At 38.5% G+C, this 26,888-nt stretch overlaps 1 protein-coding gene across 2 annotated transcripts in view; it reads right to left on the bottom strand.

Moving 5' to 3' along the window:
* The window catches only part of PRKG1 (protein kinase cGMP-dependent 1), an 884,536-nt gene that overhangs the window by 437,724 nt on the left and 419,924 nt on the right, over window positions 1–26,888 (bottom strand). For both annotated transcript variants that reach the window (XM_070945009.1, XM_070945008.1), the window contains exon 3: window positions 284–397. In XM_070945009.1, the coding sequence (XP_070801110.1) occupies window positions 284–397 (114 nt within the window). The remainder of the gene's footprint in view (window positions 1–283; window positions 398–26,888) is intronic.

Genomic DNA, 26,888 nt, shown 5'->3' with positions numbered 1-26,888 from the left:
CTAGGTTATCTATTCAGAATCCTCTGGCAGCCATATAAATTGAATTAATGAGCAAATAAATAAATAAGTCTGACATACAAAGCATTAATTTACACAGCACAATCCTCATATGCTCTTTACAAAATTGAAAGGGGAAAAAACCCACAAATGACAACAGTATAAAAGTGGACCTCTTGTTTCTTTTCAAAATAGGAACACCGATAAATAACTGGAAGATATCCGGACTGAGTTTATCAGGATTTGTCAACAATTCTTTGGGATTAAATATTTCAAATAATCTTACTTTTGACAGTAGCTGTCCGGGTGCAGTTGTATAGGATAGCCAGTTCTCCAAACACTTTCCCAGGCCCCATAGTGCACAGCTTTACTCCTTCTTTTGTAACCTCAACCTTTCCATCTGTCAATAAAGAACAGGGATTAATATCACAAGGCTGTCAGAATGATCTTCCATGTTTTTCTTTATTGTATTCTCTAAATAAAAGCAAAAAAGTTCTTATGACATCTAGATACTTCATAGAAATAAACATTTCACTGTTGAGGCACTGCTGTATTTAACAGGTGTACTATCCATATTATCTATAGCTATCTCAGAAATGAATTTGAAATGGCATAATCATAAATTGGACACCCTTTGGCTTCAAACAGTTGCATTAAGCAGTAATGAAACATATTACATGTTGTCAGATTGGGTAGTAACTATAATATAAAATTTTGAAAGGAGTTTTTTATTCATTTTCAAGAAATATGAAAAGGGATGTTATCAAAAGAAAATGTTTTTCATTTCCTTTAAACTTACATTTTAGGGTATATGTGCATTCCATAATACGTTAGCTTTCTTAAAGCAAATATACATATTTTTGAAATAACAATTACTTATTCAAGATCATACATACTCAAGATCATACATACATAAGGATTGCTTTCTATATATTGTTTTGAATTAAAATGATAAGACATCAACAATTCATTTTCAAAAACTATGAGATCCATACATTGTAAACACTGCTAATGATGAAATTAAAGGTAAAGATTTATACTAATTTACACTTTTGATTTAGATCTGCCTATTTGTATAAATATGGTTTCTTCACTCTTTTTTAAAAAAAATTCGTAAAGGAAATTACTGTACCATTTTTGGTGAAAAATATGTAATTATGCTATACTGGAAGAGAATCTTGCACCAGATTTCAAGAAAGCATACAATCTTGATTGTTTAGCCTTTGTGGAGGTCACCAAGAAATCTGAAAAGCAGTAATATAATTTTCACTGACTATATATTATTTATTTGTCTGTATCTGTATATATGTGACTGAAGCTGCAGTCATATATTCACTTTAATTATTTATTTAATCATTTAGGTTTCTTTTAATTTCCTCCTTCTCTTCCTTCTCCCTTCCATCTTTTCTTATAGAGAATGATGCAGATTGAAAGATATTTTCTGGGAAGGACAGATATATCTTTAATACCACTTAGCTATATCATTTAGATTTATATTCCGCTTCATAGTACTTTACGGTCCTCTCTAAGCGGTTTAGAGTCAGCATATTGATCCCAACAATCTTATTTTACAGAAGGAATTATCCAACATCAGAAAGATGGAAGGATGAGTCAACCTTGAGCCAGTCAGGATCGAACTCCTGACTCTGTGGGCAGAGTTAGCCTGCAATACTGTATTCTAACTAATGCGCCACCACGGGCTTAATAAAGGAGCATATAGCCTAAGTTGGACTTCACTATAATGATGATCAATTACTTCCAAGTACGTATTTTACAGTTTCCTGTTTATTTTTAATATTAGATTCAATCACTCCTGTGATAGCAAGAGTGAAGTCAGGGGGGCAGGGGACTAAATGTTGTTTACAAAGTTGAAAATCTTTTATGAGGCTTCTTAAAACTTCATAAAAAAGAGATGTGGTACACTAATAACCTACACTGAAATTCAACAGACTTTATTGTATGCACTCTGGTTGAAATATGGTTTAAAGCTGATATAAGGATTAATCTAAAAGCACAGTGTACTTGAACACTAGGTACAGCTAACAAAAACTAACTTTCAGAATATGATCAAAATGCATCATGAAAAGGTGAGAAACCTGCTATAAACTGTAACCTTCGGAGTTATTGATTTCTCTAAAAAAAATACTGTAGTCTGCAATAGTAGATTTCTTCTTTACTGCTGCCTGTATTTCTTATGAACATTTGAAAGAACTTCCTATCAACTCTGACCACGGCTCCCTGCAGTTTAGTACTGTATAGTCACTGCTAAGAGCAATAATTATCCACAGTTTCCAAAAAATTTCCACAATATCTGCCATGGTGTGATGCTGGCAACCTTTTCATACAAAGAATATGATCTATCACACAGCTAAACTTCTTTTCCAGTTGATAAATGGAATGGTTGAGATGTATAAAATACAATATGTGTCAAAAATACATGAGATGCATTTTTTTAATTTTTTTTTTAAAATTTGATTTATATGCCGCCCTTCTCCGGAGACTCAGGGCGGCTTACAATGCATTAAGCAATAGCCTTCATACTTTTGTATATTTATACAAAGTCAGCTTATTGCCCCCACAAACTGGGTCCGCATTGCCTTCGGTGTAATTAAAGACAAATGAATGGTACTAATAAATTAAACTCTGTGCACGTGGTTAAAATCAAGTAATGATAGCAATAAAAGTAACCTGGTTTCAAATGTTAATAAAACAAAGGAGATTGCTGTAGATTTTAAAAAGAGTCGGCATAGTCATACTCCACTCAATATCAAGGATGCAGCTGTACAGGTGGTCAACAGTATTAAGTATCCGGCGGTGCAGATAACAATATGAATTGGTTTCTCCACATGTCATCCTTAGTGAAGTGTGGAAACCAGCGTCTGTATTTCCTGTGATGGATGAGGAGAGCACATCTTTCTCCTTCTGTCCTGGCCATGTTTTACAGAGGCACCTTCAGAGCATTTTAACAAATTGCATCACTGTTTGGTTTGGTGGTAGCAGTGCCGCAGATAGAAAGTCCATACAGAGAGTGGTAAGGACAGCTGAGAAGATTATAGGAAGCTCGCTTCCTGTTATTGAGAATACTGCTTATAAGCACTATGTCCTTAGAGCTTAAAGCATTATTAGAGACCCCACACACCTACTTTATGGCAGGGGTGAAATGCTCCTGGTTCGGACCGGATCGCCCAATCCGGTAGCTATGGAGGCGGGTGGTTCAGAGAATCGGTAGCAAAAATCCCTGCCCTCCCCCAAGCCCAGCTTAGCCGTGCGATCATCAGAGGCTTTTTTAAAATTATTTTTAAAAGCATTTTTTCTACAACCTCTTCGGCCAAAAAAATGCTTTTAAAAGAAAAAAAAAAGCCTCTGACGATCCCAGCTGAGTTGCCTGATCAGCAGAGGCTTTTTTTCTTTTAAAAACCTCTGATGATCCCTGATGATTTCATTTTCATTTCATTTTATTAAATTTGTTAATTTAATTTTATTTAATTTTATTAAATCCCTACTCCCGAAGGACTCAGGGTGGTGAACAGGCACAAAATAAAACACATAAATAAAAAAGTTAAGACATGATTAAAACCCAATTAAATAATTTTTGCCTGAGACAATTTAAAACCCCCAATAATTTAAAACGAATTAAAATTTGAGTTTAAAAATTTAGAAGAAGGGGAAAAAATTAGGTCAGGCCGGCCTGCTGGAATAGGAGTGTCTTCAAAGCACGGCGGAAAGTGCGCAGATCCGGGATACTCCGTATCTCCGGGGGGAGCTTGTTCCAGATAGTAGGTGCCCCCACAGAGAAGGCCCTCCCCCTAGGGGCCGCCAGTCGACATTGTTTGGCTGACGGCACCTGGAGGAGCCCCTCTCTATGAGAGCGTACCGGCCGGTGGGAGGCTGTTTGTGGTAGTAGGCGGTCCCGTAAGTAGCTGGGTCCTAAGCCATGGAGCGCTCTAAAGGTGGTAACCAAAACCTTGAAGCGCACCCGGAAGACCACCGGGAGCCAGTGCAGCTCGCGCAGGAGAGGTGTCACACAGGAGCGCCATGTTGCTCCCATAACCACCCGCGCAGCCGCACTCTGCGCCAGTTGGAGCCTCTGGGTGCTCCTCAAGGGGAGCCCCATGTAGAGAGCATTACAATAGTCCAGGCGGGAGGTAACGAGGGCATGAGTGACTGTGTGTAGGGAGTCCCAATCCAGAAAGGGACGCAACTGGCGAATCAGGCGAACCTGATGAAAAATCCTCCTGGTCACGGCCATCAAGTGCTCTTCTAAAGACAGCCGTGAGTCCAGGAGGACGCCCAAGTTGCGAGCCCTCTCCGTGGGGGCCAGCAATTCGCCCCCAATAATCAGCAATGGCGTCAACTGACTTTATCGGGACGTTGGAAACCACAGCCACTCGGTCTTGGATGGGTTGAGCCTGAGCCTGTTCCTCCCCATCCAGATCCGCACGGCCTCCAGACATCGAGACATCACTTCAAGGGCATCGATGGGGTGGTCCGGGGTGGAGATGTACAGCTGGGTGTCATCAGTGTACTGGTGGTACTTCACCCCGAAACCACGGATGATCTCACCCAGCGGCTTTACATAAATGTTGAACAAAAGGGGCGAGAGGACCAACCCTTGTGGCACCCCACATATGAGGGGCCTCGGGGTCGACCTCTGCCCCCCTGCCAACACAGACTGCAACAGGCCGGAGACAAAGGAGGAGAACCACTGTAATACAGTGCCTCCCACCCCTAACTCTTCCAACCGGTGCAGTATGATACCATGGTCGATGGTATGAAAAGCCGCGAGAGATCTAACAGGACCAGGACAGAGGAGCACACCCTGTCCCGAGCCCTCCAGAGATCATCAACCAACGCATACCAATGCCATTTCCGTGCTGTACCCGGGTCTGAAACCCGACTGGAACGGATCCAGATATGTCGTCTCATCCAGGTGCTGGGGAAGCTGTTGCGCAACCACACTCTGGAGCCAGCCTCGCGTCACCTCCCGGGAAGCCAGCACTAACCAGGAAGGACACGGGTCCAATAAACAAGTGGTCGCGTTCAGTCTGCCCAGAATCCTGTCCACGTCCTCAGGGGTCACAGGATCAAACTCATCCCAGATAACGTTCTCAAGACCTGCCCCAGTCCCTCCCCCTGAGACTACCCAGTCGGAGTCCAGATCTTCCCGAATCTGAGTGATTTTGTCATACAGATACTGAACAAAATCCTCGGCTCTACCCTCCAAGGGGTCCTCCCACGCTTCCTGGTGGAGCAGGGAGCGGGTCACCCTAAACAGGGTGGCCGGGCGGTTATCTGATGACACAATAAGAGCAGCAAAATAACTACATTTCGCTGCTTTTATTGCCACTAGGTAATTCCTAATATGGGATCTTACCAGTGTCCGGTCCGATTCAGAAAGACTGGCCCTCCAACTACACTCTAGGCATCTTTTCCAGCGCTTCAACTCCCTCAGCTCCTCAGTGAACCAAGGAGCCAAATGAGATCGGCACCGGGTCAGAGGCCGCAAAGGCACGACCCGATCCAGAGCTCCAGCGGCCGCCCTATCCCAGGCGGCCACTAGGTCTCCAGTCGAGGCGTGTGCCAGAGCCTCGGGAAATGGCCCAAGCTCCATCTGGAACCTATCAGGTTCCATCAGGCGCCTGGGGCGGAACCATCTTACCGGCTCCGCCTCCCTGCAGCGGGGTGCAGCGGTTCAAAGGTTGAGACGAAGGAGAGAGTGATCTGACCATGACAAGGGCTCGGTAACTATATCCCCTATCTCAAGATCACTCAGCCACTGTCCAGAGACAAAAACCAGATCCAGCGTGTTTCCCCCCGTGTGGGTAGGGCCATGAATTAACTGGGTCAGGTCCATGGCTGTCATGGAAGCCATGAACTCCCGAGCGACCTCAGACGTCTGACCCACGGACGGCAGGTTGAAATCCCCCATGACCATAAGCCTGGGACCACAATGATCCCAGTTGTCTGATCAGCAGAGGCTTTTTTTCTTTTAAAAGTCTCTGCCGATCAGGCAACTCGGCTGGGATCGTCAGAGGCTTTTAAAAGCATTTTTTTACAACCTCTTTGGCTGAAGAGGTTGTAGAAAAAATGGTTTTAAAAGTTAAAAAAAAAGTTGGCCACTCCCATCCAATCACATTACCAACCCCCACCCCACCAAGCCACGCCCACAGAACTGGTAGTAACAAATTTTAAATTTCACCACTGCTTTACGGTCTGTTTCTGTTGTTCCCCTCTGGGAGGAAGTTTTGAAGTGTTTCTAGCAGGGCTACCAGATTCTGTAACAGCTTTGTTCCCTATGCCATCCCTCTGGTAAACTCACAAGATTCATTTTTCTCACCATACATTTATACATCTGAACTAGACTGTGTTGTTTCTCTGTGTCATGTAATATATGTGGGTATGTGTAATTTTTTATTTAGTTGTTTACATTTTTGTCATGTTTATGCAGTGTATATTGGAGGTGGTCACCCTTTGAAAGCTGTATACAACGAAATTTCATTTTAATGTATGACCATTAGTGTACATGTAAAGAGACAAGAGAGTTATTCTAAATCTAAGTCTAATGTGACAAATATTTTGATCGCTAGTAGTTAAAATGCTATTGAATCAGAAAAATTCAATTCAATTATTATTATGCATGTTTTTGATAGATTTTATACATTTAAAATACATTTCCTTTTTGGAAATGCCATTATCAGAATTTTTTATAGCTGTGTGAAGATGCACTATTCTCTTGCAACAAACATAACAGAGAATTTTATTTTTTATTCCCAGCGATTTCCAAGGTAGAATTTATTTTTGTCCTTCAAGTCAGACACTTAGTTACTCTTCCTAAACCATTTTTGTCTTCCTGTACTCAGAGTTTATCAGCTGATAATTTCCCAGATAATGTGTATTTCTACACATTAGTGTTCAGACAGTAAAAGCAATGAACTTTATGAGCCTTTCTTTTCCTTGATTATTAGGACCCATTTCCGTTGCACTTCTACAGATCAAAATTCTTTATCTTTGATGCTTATTTCGGGTTTCTGTCTTCCATCCCCCATAAAATTCCACTGTAACATATTGTGGCAAATTCACAAAATGGCTGCTTTAAGAAATAAGCTTCCTTTTTTCTAAAACGGATGAGACAGTTAGGCCACAAAGGAAACAGGAGTGGCTCTGTCAGCCTACATAAGAAGTTACTTAGGTATGTCCCCAAGTGAAATATTCATAAATACCTTGGTTCATTCCCATAATATGTTTGAACAAAATTGTAGTATTTCATCTCACAATGCTATTGTGGCATGTATTTCTATGCTATATCCAATCTTTTTCCTCTCTTCCTTTTCTTTCTTATCTATCCACCTTTATTAAAGGAAGAAAACAGTTGTAACATTTGCTCAGCAATCTAATATCAGGAGTACCAGGTTGTTGACTGCAAAATAAATAAATAAAAACGCTTACTTAGGGTAGGAAAGAATATTCAGCACCTCTTTGTTTCTTTCCAGTGACCATCCGAGATTTGCTGCCCAGATTTGATAACTATAAAACCCTGTTAAGTCTTATCTGTAAGTTATTGCCGATATTTTATATCTGCAATCTTTGAATATTCCACATACAGAAGTATTTTCCTCATGTGACGACAGAGTATTAAAAATTCTTCCCATGTTATTCTACATTATCACCTGTATCCTGATAGTTGCAGATGCTGAATATGGAAATCCCTTAAAAAGAATCAAATCTAGTTAAACATTTTAGATTTTTATTACAGTATTTTACTAAATGCATGGAAATTGATTACTGGCACTTGCAATCTTAATGAAGAATTTGATAACTTTTTATTAATCAGTATGTTTAAATATTTTAGAGTCTCAAATTTTAAAGTGTTAGTATCATACTTAAATAGCTACTGTATGTATTAAAAAAGTATGTTAATGCTTAAGTATTGTATTAATTAAGCATTTCGTGGGTATAATACTTCATTAAATAAGACAACTTTTGGGAGTCATAATACTCCCAAAAGAATATTTTAATTCTTGATTTTGTTTATGTGGCTTCCTTCCTATTGTTCCAATATTAGTACATACCTAGCATAAAACTAAACATTTTATTAAAAAATTATTTACATGTTAGTTGACTTACATAATTTTAAGAGCAAAACAGTACATTGTAGTACTGTATAAGTACAAGTTTTCAACTGGTGCTACCACAAAATAACAACGATAATCAAAATACTTAAAACTATATTGCAAATGCATTAAATTCATATGATTCAGAAACCAAACAAGTTAAAAAACTAGAACAATTAACAGATGGAGAATTTAAACAGGACACTTGATAATGTAATAATAAGACTATCAATAAAAATTAAATATTGCATTTCTTGTGAATATTATACTTAGAAAAAGCTGAGGATTCTTTTTTCATTGGTATGTTACACAAGTGCTTGTTGACAAAATGGATAATACACACTCAAAAAAACTGTTAGAAATGTAACAAACAAGATGGATTTCTCTTCTATATCTCCTGGCAAAATCATAAATTTCAGCAATATTTAAAGTTGTTTTACAAGAATTTACTAGTTGCGAATGTTGACTGTCCTTTTTCTGTTAGTTGTTATTCTATTAAGTATCACCAAGGTATATATAATATACAAAGTATATTAAGGTGACTTTGCATATTATAACCACTACTAAGTAGCTAGGCTTCTCATGGGCAATCTATATTCAAACTCTTCATTAGAAAACTGGCAAGTTAATCTTTGAGCATATGCAATGCATTCATGTAAAAAATAATGTAATATAAAATAATAATCCTGATACTAAATTTAATTGGAAAAAAGGACTATCATTTTGAACATAGCCTTCTGCAACATCTAAACTTGAGATTCTTTAAAGTAAAATTTTAAAACACAAGATTTTGTTCACCTGACAATAGCGTTAAGGATGAACTCCTTCAGATTCTAACCTTTAGTCTTAAAATGCAAAAATGTAATACGTTTCTCTTTATATACCTTCCAATGTAATATGAATATCAGTGGAATGTCTTTCCTTTTTCTTGTACTTTATACATTCTTATGTGATTTTATATTTTGCAAATCTGTAATAAAGTCTCTATTTTCCTTTTTTATTTTCATTTCATTTGTTAGTGTAATACTTTCTATGTTTATTGATTTATTTGGTGTTTGTTTGTTTTTTTAAATGTATAGCCACATACCTAAAGCCAAACCTTGGCTAACTTACAACCTACAAAAAAAAAAAAATATGTGAAGCAATACAAATGAAATCAGACCTTAAATTCTTACTAGGATGCTTGAGTTGGCCTTTAATCCCACACCTCCATCAATCAAAGCATTTTTATCTGCATTTAGTTTGTTTTTAATTTACAAAAGGTAGAATAGTACACCTAGTCCGGGGGTTCCCAACTATTTCTCTACCCTATACCCCTAGAATGCTTCTGATATATTCTTGCATACCTTACAAAAGTAAATAATTATATGCATATAATTTTGCATATACACTATAATTTGGAAACTTCTAAACCCAAGTTTTCACACCCCCTGGAATATCATCTTGCACCCCCGGTTGGGAACCCCTGACCAAGTCAATGCATCTTGGACAATTTGAGGTCACCCAAATACTTTTTTTAATTTTCCTTTTCAGGAAGCCAAGTTTTCTGACTTAGTTTTTCACTAGAATTTTCAACAGTATTATTTCTCAACCTCTCTCTTTCTCTCTCATTCATATTCCCAAATGCTGCTAGTCCTTTGCCTTGTGCCTCCAGGCAGCCACTTGCATATTTTGAGAGGCACAGCTTCCCTATTGCCTTTATATATTTTTAATCCTTTTCCCCCTCTAGACTTCACAAGAGTGTATCTCACTTTTGTGTACCTTCAAGAATATAGCTCTGGGCCCCAAATTCAGGAATTGTTGTCCTTTCAAAGTTTTATACCTTAAAGAGTTTGGGCATCATTAGGTTTTCATAACTGAATTCACTGCTTATCAATATGCCATGTAGGTAAAAGTTTTAAAACACCACTAAAGTTTGGATTACCTTTTAAGCATCACTCATGGACAAACACTAAAAATAAAGAGTGAAAGACATTTCATAAAGGGCGTCTAGAAAAATATTCATGGCATTGCTCTCAGCCTCTTCTAGCAGAACTAGAAAACCTACCAGGAATGTTTTTAGAATATACTATGCAATAATAGCAATAGCATTTATATACCACTTCACAGTGCTTTACATCCCTCTTTAAACAGTTTACTGCAATAAACAGCATATTGCTCCCAACAATCCGGGTCCTCATTTTACCAACCTCAGAAGGATGGAAAGCTGAGTCAACCTTGAGCCGGTCAGAATTGAACTGCCAAACTGCAGGCAGCTGGTAGTCTGCAGAATTAGTCTGCAATACTGCATTCTAACCACTGCGCCACCATGGCTGTAATGCCAATTTCTCCTTGCATTGTTATTTTAAATTGGGACCGTATCTAAATATATCATATCCAAAGCTTACATGGAGTGATCTTGCTTACTTTATTGGCCAATGAATATTTCAAAAAGCCCTTTACAACACAAATAAATGATTATGCTATAGTCACATATTAACTGGAATTACAATACCGTTTTCTTTTGATTGTAATCTATGTTCTTTAAAATTCCTATGATTTTAAAGGCAGTCAATGTGCTAAACGATTGCAAATCTTGCTCAGCAGCAAATTTATTCTTTCTGGCAAGGATCTCCTTCCCTAAACAGTATTGACTGGGAGTAAAAGGTCATTCTCTGAGCTTGTTAATGAGTTTGTTAATTCCCTCAACAGACACATTGACCTACAATCAGCCTACCCCTCAGAATTCAAATCAACCACACAGCCAACCAGCGATCGCACTGACCCTCAACCAACCCACACAACCCCTCCCAAACAGCACTTCGCTGCCAACCCACACAACCCCCCAAACAGCACTTCGCTGCCCAGTGATCTCTTCTGACATGATGTCCCCATCACAAGACCCATCACAAGACCCTCACTTGACACATTCACACCTGACCCATCACAAGACCTACTGATCACACAAAGCCTTTATAGGCAGAAGAACACAGCCATAGACATCCCCTAAACTCTGCTGAAGATATTACCTAGCCTGGTAACAAGACTTTCAGAAACCAACCTACAAGCTCAGAGAATGAACCTCTACCCAAGCTACAGATATTCACCACCATTACAAAGTATTGACTGTCATTGGACTCAAATAATTTAGACTGCTGGGACTGATAGGTTGGAGAAATGAGAAAGCAGTATGTCAATATGAAATGAAATGATTGGGGGTGGTGTGTAGGTATCTGTACATAAAATTTTATACTAGTCTATAGTCTGAAGGGATAAATTCCAGAAACACAGGGGAAGCCCCAATAAATCATGATATTCAATTCTAGAACAAGTTCTGGATAGGGCAGCATTATCTCAAACAGAGGTGATGCAGATTTTGGGTCCCCTTGGACTCTCAATTCTGGCTTGGAGATCAGTTGCACTCATAGCCAGGAAGGTTTTTGCACAAGACCAATCACAAAATCCTATAGAATTATTCTGGCAACAATCATAGATTTGAAAAGAAACATTTTCTGGTTTATTTTATTTGTGATAGCTGGGTATTATGCCTCAAGCACATGTTCTTCTAAGTCCACATAGCTATTGTAAAAGATTCAGCTCCTTAAGGAGCTATAGGTAGTTCTTGCCTTACAACCACAATTGATACGAAAATTTCTGTTGTTCAAGTGAGACATTTGTTAAGTGAGTTTTCTCCCATTTTACGATGTTTCTTGACACAGTTGTTAAGTGAATGTGACTTCCCCATTGACTTTGCTTGTTAGAAGGTCACAAAACGTGATCACAAGTCCTTTGGACACAGCAATGGTCATAAATATGAACCAGTTGACAAGCATATGAATTTTGATCACATGAACATATTACAAAGATCTTAACTGTGAAAAATGGTCATAAGTTACATTTTTCAGTACCGTAACTTTGAACTATTGTAAGTTGAGGACTACCTGAACTGATAGGTATTGAGAGAATGCTCACATTAGATCTGAATGCCTCATATGCCTGCTCTAAACCCAAATATTGCACATAACTCTATTATTCATTTTACTCCATGTTTTAAAAACCCAATGGAGCATAAGTAGCTGAGAAGAATCTACATGATCTGTAGAACATAATTACTTCTAATCCGGCAAAGAAATTGAAGCAAGGTATCTTGGCTTGCAATTCAGAGAGGTTTTAGTGCATGAATGAATTTGATGACAACTTAAACTGATCTAAATAAAACATAATCATATATCAGAGAAACAGAATTCTCTAATGTAGCAGTGCAGTTGGGTGCTTATATTCTAATTTACAACTAGCTGGATAGAGGCTGTGCATAATTAGTTTGCAACCAATATTCATGCTTCGCTCCAAAATCATGATTTGTGGAAGCACACAAGTGATAAGTCTCTTGTCTTCAGTATATATATGTCAAGGACATACATTAGAACCCTAACATATATCATATTTTTTTGAGTATAAGACGCACCTTTTTCCACCAAAAAAGAGGGTGAAGATATGGGTGCCTCTTATACTCTGAATGTAGCCCTGCCCAGCTTCTCAGAGGTTTCAGAGGCTGAAAAAAGGATCAGAAAAGAAGCTTCAGAAAAGAACCCCCAAACAGAGCTTCAGAAAGGAAGCCCCCTAACAGAGCTTCAGAGCTTTTTTTCTGAAGCTCTGTTTCAGAGGCTTTCAGAGGCAGGGAAAAAAAGTTTTTTTCTGAAACAGAGTTTCAGAAGTTTCAGGACAGAAAAAAAAAAAAGCAAGGCACAGAACTCACAACCAAGGAACCTGTTGCTAAAATTCACCTCTGGGAACAGCTGATTGGGGGAGGCCGATCCACCTGCCAAACAGCTTTTTTCTTATTTTCCTCCCTAAAAACTAAGGTGCATCTTATACTCTGAAAAATATGGTAATAGAAATAAAAATAAGTCCTTACAATTTGAATTGATCTCAGTAACTTAATGGACACATCCATATAATTTTGGGGGTTATCACTGTTTTCTTTCAGGATACTTTTGAATTCTCAATTTAATTGGCGCTACTCTTCTATTTAAGTGCTAATTAGTAGAAGCATCTGAAGAATCCTATATTTTCATTAAAGTGATGGAACAGGCATGGTGCTGTCACCATCCAAGATCTTCTCTTTCCATATGCCTGTGCAAAGTCACATTAGAAGTACAAAACTGCTTAAGATTGTATTGGAATGCCACAATGTTAATATCACCATATGCCTTTCCATACAACTCCTACATTAATCAGATGCAAACTTCATAGCTTTTTGAGATCAGCTGAGAGCTACGAGATGATATAAAAATAATGAGAATATATTATCAGAATATCTTTAGCTAAATTTCTCTTAAAATAACCAAGCTTTGTTAGCTAGTTTCTTAAATGTTAAACAATCGATGAACTTCTAAAGCAGTGGTGGTATTCTATCCGGTTCTATCCGGTTTGGGCAAATCGGTAGGGGTGACTGAGGTATGCTCCGCCCACCCACACGGTTGTCATGAATCCCACGTTTTCAAGGATCTGTGCATGTGCAGAAGGCCTTGCACATTTGTGAACTGGTAGAGAAGGTAAGTGAATATCACCCCTGTTCTAAAGGTGCTGTTGCTGAAAAGGGTATATTCCTTGATTCTGGTAATCTAAAATAGGATGCAATATTTGGAGCAATCCTTTCTCTGACAGGATATGTTCAGATTTTAAATCTGGATGAGAAGCAAGAGAGATATCACTCATAAATCAGGGAAGAATACATAGATAGGAAATGATATTTAATTCTGAGGACCAGTGTTGGGTCTGCTTTAATGCCAAAGGCATTAAATTAATAAACAAGTACCCTGAAAAAAATTGACACTGCCAGACACAGAAGCTTCCAAATCCAAGCAGAATTCTAATCTACATATTTATTCATAGGTTCCTCTAAATTAAAATTACCTCGAGAGGTTTTTAGTTTCATAAAGCTCTATTAACTATAAAGAGCAATGGTGAAAGTTAGAAATAAGCCATTAGGTTATTATTCGCTATTACAAGAATTACATTGAGACTGACGTCCTTAGAATCAAGCTAATTTGTTTTTCTTTCCTCTATTTGGAGAAAATGACCATTTAATTATTGGGAGGAGAAAATGTGCCTCATAAAAAACAAGAACGTCATGATAACACCGTTTCATTTATAGCCCAATTTACTGGAGAAACCAAAGTGCCATGCAGCTAAATATGTTACTTATTTTTTAATTGGTTGATCTCAATATGCGGAATGTATCCCGATACAAAAACAGCCTTTAAATTGTTTTGCAGGGTAAGAGAATGTGTGTGCTTCCTCAGCCCCACATATTCATATTAAATGGGCGTTTTGTATTGAACAAACTGACAGAAAAAGAAAATCCCATTGCTTTAATCAAATAAAGTCGAAAGCTCCAAGCAGACATCTTCAACCTGGTGCCCAGCATGGACTGAGAATTCCACTTGGGTTTTTTAGGAACTGTAGTCACAAAATATAAGGGTCTGTTTTAAAATTCTTACAGAAGTTAATATACCGGTAGCTGTTTGCCCCTGATACATAGCAAGGTTTCTGTTTCAGTCTTTCTGCTCTGCAAATCAGAAATAGTACAGCTGCTCCATGACTAACTGAAGAACCAAGAAACCCAAAGATCAGAGTCTGAATTAAGAGAATGAAAATAAATGCAGGCAAAATACAAATTCTTCACTTATGAATAAGGTGAAACAAGCTAAATTACACTTGGCTTTGTGACAATGCATGAGGAAGAAGTCTCGGGTTTTATAATTAATCACAAACTGAGTAATAAATTGTAGTAGTGTGGCATGGCTACTAAAAAGGCAAATGCAGTTTTAAGTGGCATCAACTGTAATATTTCCAAATTATGTAATGCAGCATAACCAGTTTATTCTGCACTAGTCTACTTTTTCGCATCATATTAGAACAAGAGCAAAAACAACCACAACCCCCACACAATTAAGAATAATTGAGCAATATGTCTTGCAAGGGAAAGGAAGATTGAAAATAATGGACAGAATATGATAGCACTTTCCAAATAATCTAAAGGACATTGCATTAGACTGTAAGACATGGAATAAATAGACTTAAATTACAAGAAGGCATATTTCTGGTTGATTCCCCCCGCCCACTTTTATGACCCTGTAATCTTTTTATTCGGGGTAAAGTTGAAGCGACTCAATGGAGCTGAGCGTTTACTGGCTGGATGCCCTTCCTGATGCCTATGCAGTGTTCGCAGCAGGTATTTTCTCTTTGCATCCTCATAGATAAACATCTGTCATTGCCTAGGACTGAACACTCAACCTTCCGAATGGGAGGGAAATTAATATTAACGTTAAGGGGGGAAAATCACAATCATAAGAACAGTTCATCCATGGACCCATTACCAACAGAGGTCATGTGTTTTCTTTTGCATTATATGTTCAAGAAGACACTGGACAACCATCTCTAGTAGATATTCTAATTTGGATCCCTGCAAGGAAAGAAGATGGTATAGTACATAATAACTTAAATGGTTCCTTTCAACTCTACCATGCTATGAAGAATACAGCCTAGCCATCTAAGATTCAGGAATAGCAATATATAGCTCTTTGGGTTAAACTGAGAATATATCAAGCCTTATTAAAGTGATTTACATCCTTTCAAACTCACTGAATGAGTTTGAACAAAAATTTGAGCAAATTTTTACTAAGAATCTAGATCATGGATGTCAACCTTGACTTCATTGAGGGCCGCTTCAGGGTTGTGTTTGACCTTAGGAGGCTGGGGTGGGAATGGCCAGCTTGACGTCACTCGTGTCGGGGGTGGCTGTGGTGGCCCGAGCGCTCTGCCAGTGAAAACAGGCTTCCGAGCTCTGTTTTCAGCTGCAACGGCCTCCTGCATCCCTCTGCCATCGAAAGTGGAGCTCCGTTCTCGCTGGCAGATGCACCATGGGCCAGTCCTTCACTGTTTCCAGGGTGGCCCCGCGGGCCAGATCTAAGCAGCCTGTGGGCCAGATCCAGTCCCCAGGCCTTGAGTTTGACACCCCTGATTTAAATCTTGAAATAGTCACCCACACATTATTTTCTCTAATAGAAATGGTCGTTGTTAGCAATTTGTGCTTATATTGCTATTTGTTCTTTCAGTGTAAGCAATGTAGAGCTAGTGATGTCCAGTATTATTCTTGCATTCTTCTAAGCTAAAACAGCTAATGCTAATAATCTTTTTTTGTCTGAAACAAGAGAACATAATGAAGCAAAATTCAGTTGTCATAAAAGATGTTGGCAATTAAAATCTGCCTACAACTTCTCAATGGTTGAAATTGCCTTTATAGCAGTTCTGCTCCAGTCATTTGACTTTTGACCAGAATAGCATTGCTTTTGGAAGTATCTGAAAAGTACATGATAAATAATTTAGCTAGTATTTTGTTACTGATTATAAAGAAATGCAGGGGTTTTTTGCTGCTTTTTAAATCCGCAGGCATACTTTCACTGCATATTTAAAGAGATGAACACACTGCAAGTTCTTATTCTTACAAACATTTAAACGGAGTGAAGAAAGAGAATAGATAGACAGAAAGAGATGTATTAACACAGAGTCCAATTAATCATTGTAAGGATATTTAAACAAGATTTAACTCCCGGTGAATTTTGTAGGCAAATTTCCATTGCCATGTCATCTTCTAGACCTGAGAAAGAATCACCAACTGGCTTCTGTACTTAAGGCAAGATCATACAGAGATTTATTTGCTCCTTGTCTAACACCTTACTCACTGGAGCAAACTCGCTTCCTTTCCACATTTTAATCAACCAAAGTTGCCGAAAGGCAGAGACTGTGCCACTAATTACTCAAAAGAGCTAGTAGCTGCTTTCCATGCATTGAAGCTGAGCTGGACCTGCCAGAAATGTTTTTCTCTGGATTTCTGCACAAGCTTAAATGATTGTTTCAAATTCTATGATTCCAAACATATTACTTACCAAAAGTTTGCCTATCCTATTTTTTTTTTTTTAAGATTCCTACTCATTACTTCTTTCGGAAGCCCAAGATGGCAGACATATTGTTTCCTCTGTCCATTTCTCCTGCCCAACAACCCTGTGAAATGAACCAGGCTAAGAGAGAGAGCAATTTAGCTGTAATGGGTTTTGTTTGCCTGTTTGTTTATTTTGTACATAGCACTATCTCTGTCTAAATTCTTTTTTCACAACTGTTTTCCCATACCTTATTTAAATGCAACTTATTACAAGGGACAGTACATTTTGCTGTTGATTTTTCTGTAGCTTACTGTGCCACAGTATTTGGAGATGTAAGAAATCCATGACAGATTTCTAAGTAGACCCAGTCCTCCCAAAAGTTTGTGATGGGTTCCTTTCTTGAGTAACATAAGATTTAAACTATAAGCTTGTGATAGTCAAACAAAAATAGCCCCATTTAGACAGCATGTTCTCATGTACGCCTCAGTATGTGAGGAATGGTAAGGAATCCTGTCCCTTTCCAAGTCAAGTTGATGATATCACAAAAGTCCCAATCTCCATTATGGTCTAGAACTTACTGCTTTCATTTTCCACATGAGCTGGAATCCTAATAATATAGAATTCCAATTTATGGGGAGTAATTCATATATGTGAATATGGCATTCAGCTACAATCACTTTAGATAGGTGGCTGTTCACCAATATCAACAGGGAGAAACTGCTCACCACTTTCAGATGTTGAATTGTAAATGAAAAGAAAATATGGGTATATCTGTCAAAATAAACCTGTTGATGTTATTCCCTTTCACCTGAAAAGTAAAGCTGAGAAGTGGTGAGTGAAGTTTGGGGTTTTTTTCCTAATGGAAAACTTAATCGGTAATCACACTGCCTAATCTAATTCATAATGTCATTAAATATTAAATCTATAGTCAACCAGTTCAATTTAAATATTTATTTTAAATATTTAATTCATAACTCTTGCCATTTTTTTAAAAGGCTGTTGCCATTATGAAATAACAATTTAGCCGAATAAATATTGCAATGTTTGTACAAAAGGTAACCTGTGGTTTCTACGCAAGTTGATGTCTATAATTTATCTTATCAGCTTGATCTGTCCTTGAAGGAGAACCTTGTTTCATCTATTTAGAGAACACATTTCATTACCTCTACGTCTAATTTGAAGAAAAATAAATGCACTTTAAAAGCAATAACTAAAGGCATGTGTTAAGTTATTTTAGAGGTATCCACTATCTCGGTGTCACTGAGGACATTTTATTCATTTCTTAACATTTCTGGTAGTCCATCTAATAATAAAGATGTGGCATATTTTATTCACCTCCCCTAAACAATTTTAATTAATGCACTTTTGTAACAATGAATAATGAATGGTATGGAACATATTGAACAAGAAAGCAGTCATTCATTATGGCAGACAGTGAGATATGTCCAAAGGTTGTGATTATCTGTTCGACAAGGACAATAGACATCTTCCTCACATTCCTGGCAGTTATGTTGGCAGAACAATGAGTATGTTTTGCCTTGCAGCAGACATGAATTCTATTATTCTTTTGCATAACTTTTCAGATAAGAAGACAATAAATCCTGAAAAACAACAGCCCTAAATGGATACTTTAAAAAATTGGACATGGCCCTCTGTGGGTTTCAAATTCGTATAATTTATGCTTATATGACTATACTGCATATAGAATAAAATACCTATTTGAGGAAAATGAGCTCTCCAGTATATTTTTGTGGAGGAAAAAAACTGGCTGTTATCTGAGAAAAGTTCTATATTTTCCAATAAATAAAACATATAGTTAAAATCTCTCATATTGTTTCCACTGTGCTGTCATGAATAAAATCATCAGAACAACTTCACAAAAAATATCAGTGATTCAACTCACTCATATATACAATTGCTACTTTTTCTCCAAAAACTGTGAACGAGCAGAGCTTCATGAATGATGGCATATTCAGAGTTATTCAAAATAGGCATTGCAGTGCATTAAGATTTACTGTGGGGCAGAGGTAGATAGGAGAGTCATTACTTGGCTTGACTGTCATGATGTCAAAAAAAAGGTCCATGCCATGTTGGACTCAGAGGAAGAGTCAGAGGAGAAGACGAAGGACGAACAGCCAGTCTCCAGAAGTGCCAACAGACAATGAGCAGTCAGATCCAGAGTCATCAGACAGATTGCCATCTGAGCAGGGAAAGGAATTGGATCCAGCCAGGAACTAGAAGACTCAGCTGCCATTTCTCTCTGATGATGAAGGTGCAATGTTACTACACCCTCGCAACACAAAAGTTCATCAGACTGAAAAGAGAGTAGAGCAAAGACACTCTGAGAGACTGCTTTCAAGGAAGAAGTCCCACCCCACTAAATGACCTACACAAGGGCTGTTTCTATTAAAATGGAGAAATGTATGGATTTCTGAAGACAGTTTGTATCATGACTGTGCAGCACTGCTTTCAATATTTGGATGAAAGCCTCTGATCCTACTGATAGCTCTGACATGGGAAGGAGGGAGGGAGAAAGTCTATGATCCTGCTGATCCCTCCAATATGGTAGGTGGGTAGGTAGATAGTGATAGAGAGAGAGAGAGAGACAGATAGAGAGAGAGAGAGAGAGAGAGAGAGATGGAGAGAGAGAGGCAGAGAGACAGAGACAGAAAGACAGAGAGAGACAAAAAGAGACACACAGAGAGACAGATGGTAGATGATGAGAGAGATGTAGATGATGATTGATACACACACACACACACACACATATGTGTGTGTGTGTGTGTGTGTGTGTGTGTGTGTGTGTGTTTTTCTTCTAGCCAGGTTTTCCCTACGTAGCCAAGGTTTTTTTGTAGCTCCAGCTCAGTAGAGCTTGCTAGGTGTTAGAAAGGAGAGAGAGAGTCACTTCTATATATATATATATTATGAGAGAGAGAGTCACTTCAATAGTGAGATGGACCATATATAAATATGATAGATGATGATAGATGATAGACAGACAGATAGATGATGAGAGAGAGAGAGAGAGAGAGAGAGAGACTTCAATAGTGAGATAGGCCATGTATAAATATAATAGATAATGATAGGTAGATGATAGATTGATTGATAGATAGATAGATAAATAGATAGATAGATAGATAGATAGATAGATAGATAGATAGATATAGACAGATAGATATAGACAGAAGACAGACAGATAGACAGACAGACAGACATTCCACATCTCAAAATAGTTAGCACTATTGTTTATTTGCTTACATAAGAGATTTTCTACTCTTTAGCCAATATGCTAGTTATGCTTCCTAACTACTTTTCTCTTCTACCCACAAAAAAATACCATCCTTCGTTTTTCTTACCTATTTTCTTCCACTTAAATAGGAGCAAATTACTTTCAATGGAAAAGAAGGGGGGAAGAGGCACCCCTTCATAAACTTCTCAAATAATAATGCATTAGTAAATTACCAATTATCATTTATTAGGGTTCAATGGAGTTAATCTTCACTGGAGGGCATCATCTAATTTTAGTAGCTTGACTTGCCATCTCTATATTTCATCTGTTTTGAGATTATGCAATAAGTGCATCCCTCAAGCCGATGTGATCATTTCTATTAAGTTGTTACCTTGCTGCAATGATTTATAATGTTTAAGGCACTATAAGGATCAAAGCAATGTAACGTAAAAAATAAACACAAAACATCCAGGAAGCAAGAGAAACAATTTGAGTTACCATGCTTACAAAAATAGCTAAAATCAACATTTATTTCCAAACACCAATTAAAATGGTTTTTTTCTTTTATCTTAAAACATACAAGGAATGCACACTGCTACTTTTTCTCAAAAAATTATTCCACAGCCTTAAGCTACAATTTTAAAAAAAAGAAGAAAAACTTTTCGTTTGTCACCAGATGAAACATCGCTGGGCTTCCAGAAGCAATTTCCTCAGAAAAACTACAGTTATGTAAGATTCTGTGGGATTCCACATTTTTACCTTCAGAATGCCTAAAGAAGCCCAACTTCCTTTTTAAACTAAATGTCCTGCCTATAATCTAAATACATGAGCAGATTACACAGAACACGTGCTTTCTTAAATAAGCAGTCCGTATTCCACAGTCCCTTGACATCAAAAATTTAACCCCTGAAGTAGAAAACTAACTAGAATCCAATCACTGGGTTTACCTCATCCATTATCACCTGGGCATTCACTCCTAGATGAAACTTTTATTTCAAGAGCAGCAAGACAATTCTTGCTTGTATGAAATAATAATGTAAGGATTATTCCTTACATTCTTTACAGAGAGAAAATACTTCCTCTAAAAAGAACATGTTTTGAACACAAGGAGGATAGCAACACCCAAATGCTTAGATCGATATGAAGCTGGACTGGAGGTGGGCCAGACAGAGCTCAGAATCTGCTTAATGTGAAATATCCTTCTAAAATGATGCCAACCATGGTTTCTAACCGTGAAAAGGAAAGTGATTGCTGGCAATTTAACTGTTTTCAAGAAGCTTTTGTGCTGTAAACTGAAATTGCATTCAACATGCCACATTACATTGTTAATGAGCAGGAATCTGGAAAGAAAGAAATTCTTGTGACTTCAATGGTTGCCATTCATTTCATAACAACTTCTCTAGCTTTAAATAACTTAATGGTGGCCAGGGCATAGTTATTTCCAAATTGTCTTGCAAATTTAACAAGAGCAAGTAATGTTTTTGGGGCTCTTATAAGCAGCTCTCTCAATTAAATTGACCAATTGGTAAGAAAACTGTAATTGAACACTGAAGTATTTAAAAGATTTAACTTGCTCAGTAGGCTTACCGTTGATTACTCATATAATTGGAGACTTAAAGTGCTTCCTAGAAAATAAAAGGACCTTCATTTTGGAGTAGTTAATCTCACTATGTTCTCTAGTACAAGCTTTAAAGCAACACTGGAGGCTACCTGGGTAATAAAATGCCTATATTGACAAGATACTTTGTACCATATAGTCAGAGATGGGATTCAGCCGGTTTGGACTGGTTTGGGCAAACTGATTGTTAATTTTTTGCACAGTTCAGAGAACTGGTAATCACATTACTGGCTGGACCTGCCCTCCCCGCCCCTCCCACCCTGCCCCACCCCTCACAGTCACTCCTTATCTTGCCTCACCTGCCTTGCCCACGGCATAGCTGCTGCTGCTCTCTAGCTCTCTCACTCGCTAGCTTGCTTGCCTCGTCCATGTGGCCCCTGCAGCCCAACCCACTTGCCTGCCTTGGCCCCAGTCTCCCATGCAGCCCAGCTCCCTGCTGAGGCTTCCTTCGCCATTCTCCACTGCCTCCCACACGGCCCAGCTACCTGCCTGCCTTGTGAGCCTTCCTTCACCTCTTTACCATCGCGAACGGCCTGTTACATGGCCTCCCTAGGACTCCCCTAGCCTGTTACAGGCCAAAATGTAGGGTCCCTGGGCCCGATCCAACCCTCCCCACCCCATTTCCTTTGGATTTACTGTAGAAGAGGCTGACCCACATGGCAGAGAAGGCAGTCTTTTATTCAGAAGCCGGTGAAGCTGTAAGAATGTGAAGCTGTAAGATGTAAGGAAAACAGCTTTCCTCATCTGAATAAAAGACTTTGGCTTCTCTGCCATAAGGGCCTGCAGGCTTAGTTTGGACCCAATCTGGTCAGGTTTAGTTTGGACCCAGTCTGCTTGCTGCTGATTGGCTAGTTCAAATGAGCAGCTTCAGGGATTGAGCCGTGGCAGCCAATCAATAAGTTCAGCCCAATGAGACAAAAAGAAGCAAGCTGCTCATTGATTGGCTGCTGTTGCTACCTCAATCCCTGAAGCTGGCCCCAAGCAAAAGTCTTTCACTCAGAAGCTGGTGAAAATGAGGACCTGGTTTGTGGGGGCAATAAGCTGACTTTGTATAAAAAAAAGAACACCACTTAGGGGGGCCCGAAAACCCTACTAAGCAGGTATATACAAAAGGTATGAAGGCTATTGCTTAACACATTGTAAGCCGCCCTGAGTCTCTGGAGAAAGGCGGCATATAAATCGAACCAATCAATCAATCAATCAATCAATAAATAAATAAATAAATAAAATATTTTCTTTAGATTTCACATTCTTACAGCTTTGCCATCATCTGAATAAAACACTTTGGCTTCTCTGCCAGTGGGTCAGCCTCTTCTAGACCTCTGGAGAACTTCAAAAAGTAAGTAATCCATGGGAAATGGGATGGGGAGGAGTAAATGAATCTGAGATGCTAGCAAAGCAGGCCCAGTCTGTGGAGACCCAGCAGGGCAGGATGGGGTGGGGGAAGCAATTGTGGGGACCCCAGGTATTTCAGTTGATTGGTGGAGGCCTTGGATGGTCTGCTCCAGCACTAGGCCACACATGCTGTTCCCCAGCCTGAGTTACCTCATGTAAAGACCTGCACATTCGATTAACAAATGCATTGGGAAAGCAGGGAGTGATCACGTTCATTTAACATGATTCAATCAAACGAAACCCCCAGTTACAAATGTAATTGGCAGGCTCTATTTGTAACTGGAGGATTATCTGTATAATGAGAGGGAGGGAGGGTCTCAGGGAAGTCCTGCCTTAGCACCATACAAGTCCCGTGTCACGCCCACCCTGGTCACGCCCACCCAGTCACATGACCACCCAACACGCCTCTGTCCTGTCATTAGAGCAGAGAACCAGTTGTTAAATTATTTGAATCCCACCACTGCACATAGTACCAACCTTGTTAACTCTTAAGTCTCTTTTTTCTGCTATGTATTTAAAATGGACTATGATGTGTGTGTGTGTGTCTGCACGCATGCGCGCGTGTGTATCATCATCATTCTAGCCATTGTCTATCCACTGCAGGATGAAGGCCTTTTCTGTAGATTTCCAACCAATACTGTCTTGAGCTTTCTTTTGCCAGTTGTGTGTGTGTGTGACTGTATCTGTATCTATATATGTGTGTGTACATGTGTGTGTATGGTTACTATGTTTCTCCAAAAAGAAGGCTGGGTCTTATTTTTTTTTGACTCCCCAAAAAATTGCCTTCTTTTTGGAGGATTCTAATTATTGACTCACCTCATGGCGGTGGCACCAACAACCCGACCCAGCAGGAGCCTGCTGCTGGCCCACTTCTTCTGTGGCCGCTTGCCACCACTCGCACGCATCGCCCTGGCTTCAGTTTTGTTTTCAGATGCCTGCCGGAAGGCATCTGCAACTGATAACAGAGCTCCGGATCGATCCGAAGCTATGTTATCGGTTGCAGATGCCTTCCGGCAGGCATCTAACACAAACTGAGGTCAGGGTGATGCGTGCAAGTGGCGGCAAGCGGCCGCAAAAGAAGGCGAGGCAGGTGTTGGGGTGTGCAAGGCCTGGTAAGTAGGGCAGCTCCACCACCCCCATCTCCTCCCTAGCTTATTTTTTACCTGTGTGTCTCGCCCCATTCCCTGCACCCCGGGGTGAGCAGAGTCTTAATAGGAGCTAATTTTGTGGGTGGGACTTAATTTGATCGCATGCACTCAAGGCGTGATAAGGCTTCTTTTCAAGGTGGGTCGTCTTTTTGGAGAAACACGGTATATATTTATTTTCTTTTGACAGTGGGCATCAGAATTTGATTTTTGAAATGTGTGCCAGTGTGTTCACTGAAAAAAGTGACAATAAAGGTTATCTTATAAAGAATAGAAATAGAATGATGTACAATCAATGGAGGATAGAATTCTGGTTTGGCAAAAAACTCAAAAATGCCATAAATTTTAAAATTAAGCAATGTTGGAGCAAGAATACAACCTTCTTTATTGCAACAATTACAGGTAGAGACAGGTTAGATTCAATAAAATCCCCTAGGCTGTTAGACTTGACTTGGATGATAGTGACATGATATTTGTTTCAAGAGATGCTGATCAATCAAAGTAACAGCTAATTTCCTCCAGAATCTTTCATTAAACATTGAATCAATTAAGTCTATAAAAACAAAATATGGGTTTCCTTTTGGCAAGTTATAATATTTTTCAGCAAAATTATGTAATATAACACATTAATCTTCCTCAGCAACTCTCTGTTTTAAGTCTGTCTCAGAGATAGTCTCTGTCCCAATGAAATTTGAGTGATGATGAGCACTTGCATTTACCTGGTCTTAATTCTGGATTCTATCTCTGATTTGCTGGAATGCAAAACAAATCCAGAGTAATAATATACTTAGTCATTTGCCCATAATCAATAAATTATTTGCCAGAGTTAATATTTTAAACTGTTAGAGTTGATGTCTTCTTAGAACCTCTTGACCCTTGAGCATGCTGGCTTCAGAATTGGTCACTGTATATTAGTCTATGGCAGGGGTGTCAAATTTGTGGTCCATGGGCCAGATGCGTCACACACTGGCCACATCCATCCCCATTTTAGCGAAGGGGGGAAAAGTTGTGATATGTGATGTGACAACGTGATGTCGCGAGTTTGACACCCCTGGTCTATGGTAAACTGGTAAGATCAAGAAACAAGAAAAATATAAATTCCAGTAAAGGATCTTTAATATTAATCTGAGGTAATTAGAGAATCTTGAAAACCAGAATTTTCCAGCCACATTTATAGGAAATTACTGTATTTCAGTCCCTTCGAAACCCTTTCTCCCGGAACTCTCAGGATCTGGACCACATTGCCATTTTAGGGATAATTTTTCAACAACTTTACCACAATTTCTTACAAAATCTGAGAATAATCTATGCTTACATGTAACTCTGCAACACAGATACAGAAGTGGTGCAGCAGATGTTGAAATACAGGTTTTATCATTTGCAGGGGATTGAGTGCTAGACAAAATTTTTTAAATAAAATCAAAACCAATTTCTTGTGCAATATTTCTGCAACTTTGACATACACAAATTCTTCAAGGATTAACATCCTTCGGTATTAAATAACTGTAATTTTAAAAAGGCAAATCTATAACTTGGAAATATATTCTGTTGATTTCTGTGGGACTCATTGCTAGTTGAGCAACCTCAAAAGTAGAATCAAATGCTAATTGTATAATGGCTTGGTGTTGATTTGTTTATCATATAAAATTTGTTTAAATAGCTGTCCAAGGCACCAGAGTCATGTTTCTCTTTTTTGCATGAGTGCATTCAAGTGACTACCATATACAGAAATTTGAAGCAGTGTGAGATATCTGAAAAGATAAGGCATGTTTAAGCCTTTGATGAACATTTTCATACTAGCTGCTATGACATTTCTAACCTGCTGACAAAATTAAAAATGGAATGCAAAAGGATGTCAGTGTATACTCTTTCAAGTAGGTTTAATCATAAGTAGAAGAACCCCCAACAAGCCATCATTACAGGTATATATCTACATATGACAGGAACCGGAAATACCTCACAGGCACAGCTGAAGGCAGCTCCTTGAGAGTCAGGGAATACATCTCAAACTAATCCTGCCAAGACTGCAGACATAACCCTTGTAACATATACCTCCATAAAATTGGGATTTTTTCCCAAAAAAATCTGAGCTTGTTTTTGTATTATATTAGCAAAAGATAAAAGGTAGAAAGTTCGGCAAATATATTTATAGAGCAAAGATGTAGACATAGACAAGAAAGCAAAGAAAAATCAACAGCATGAATGACCATTTGTAAAAAATAGATATACATTATAAAAATATATTAGGTAAAATGTAGTCTCTATGCCTTGACAGATAAATGTCACTGAACATCTATTCAGGAAAAGTAACAACGATCTTAGTCTATAATTTCTGTTATGTTGTATAGTCTCTCAGAATTTTAACAATTCTATTCAATTCAATTGTAATATCATGTGCCACTTATATTTACTGCTTTTTTTGTCTGTTTGCTTAAAACTTAAAATCATGCTCAAAAATTTGGTGGAATC

The sequence above is a fragment of the Pituophis catenifer genome, unplaced genomic scaffold (assembly GCF_029215685.1).
Source record: "Pituophis catenifer annectens isolate HBS135680 unplaced genomic scaffold, rPitCat1.0.hap2 SCAF_6, whole genome shotgun sequence".
NCBI lineage: Eukaryota > Metazoa > Chordata > Lepidosauria > Squamata > Colubridae > Pituophis > Pituophis catenifer.
This window is presented reverse-complemented; position numbering and strand designations above follow the sequence as displayed.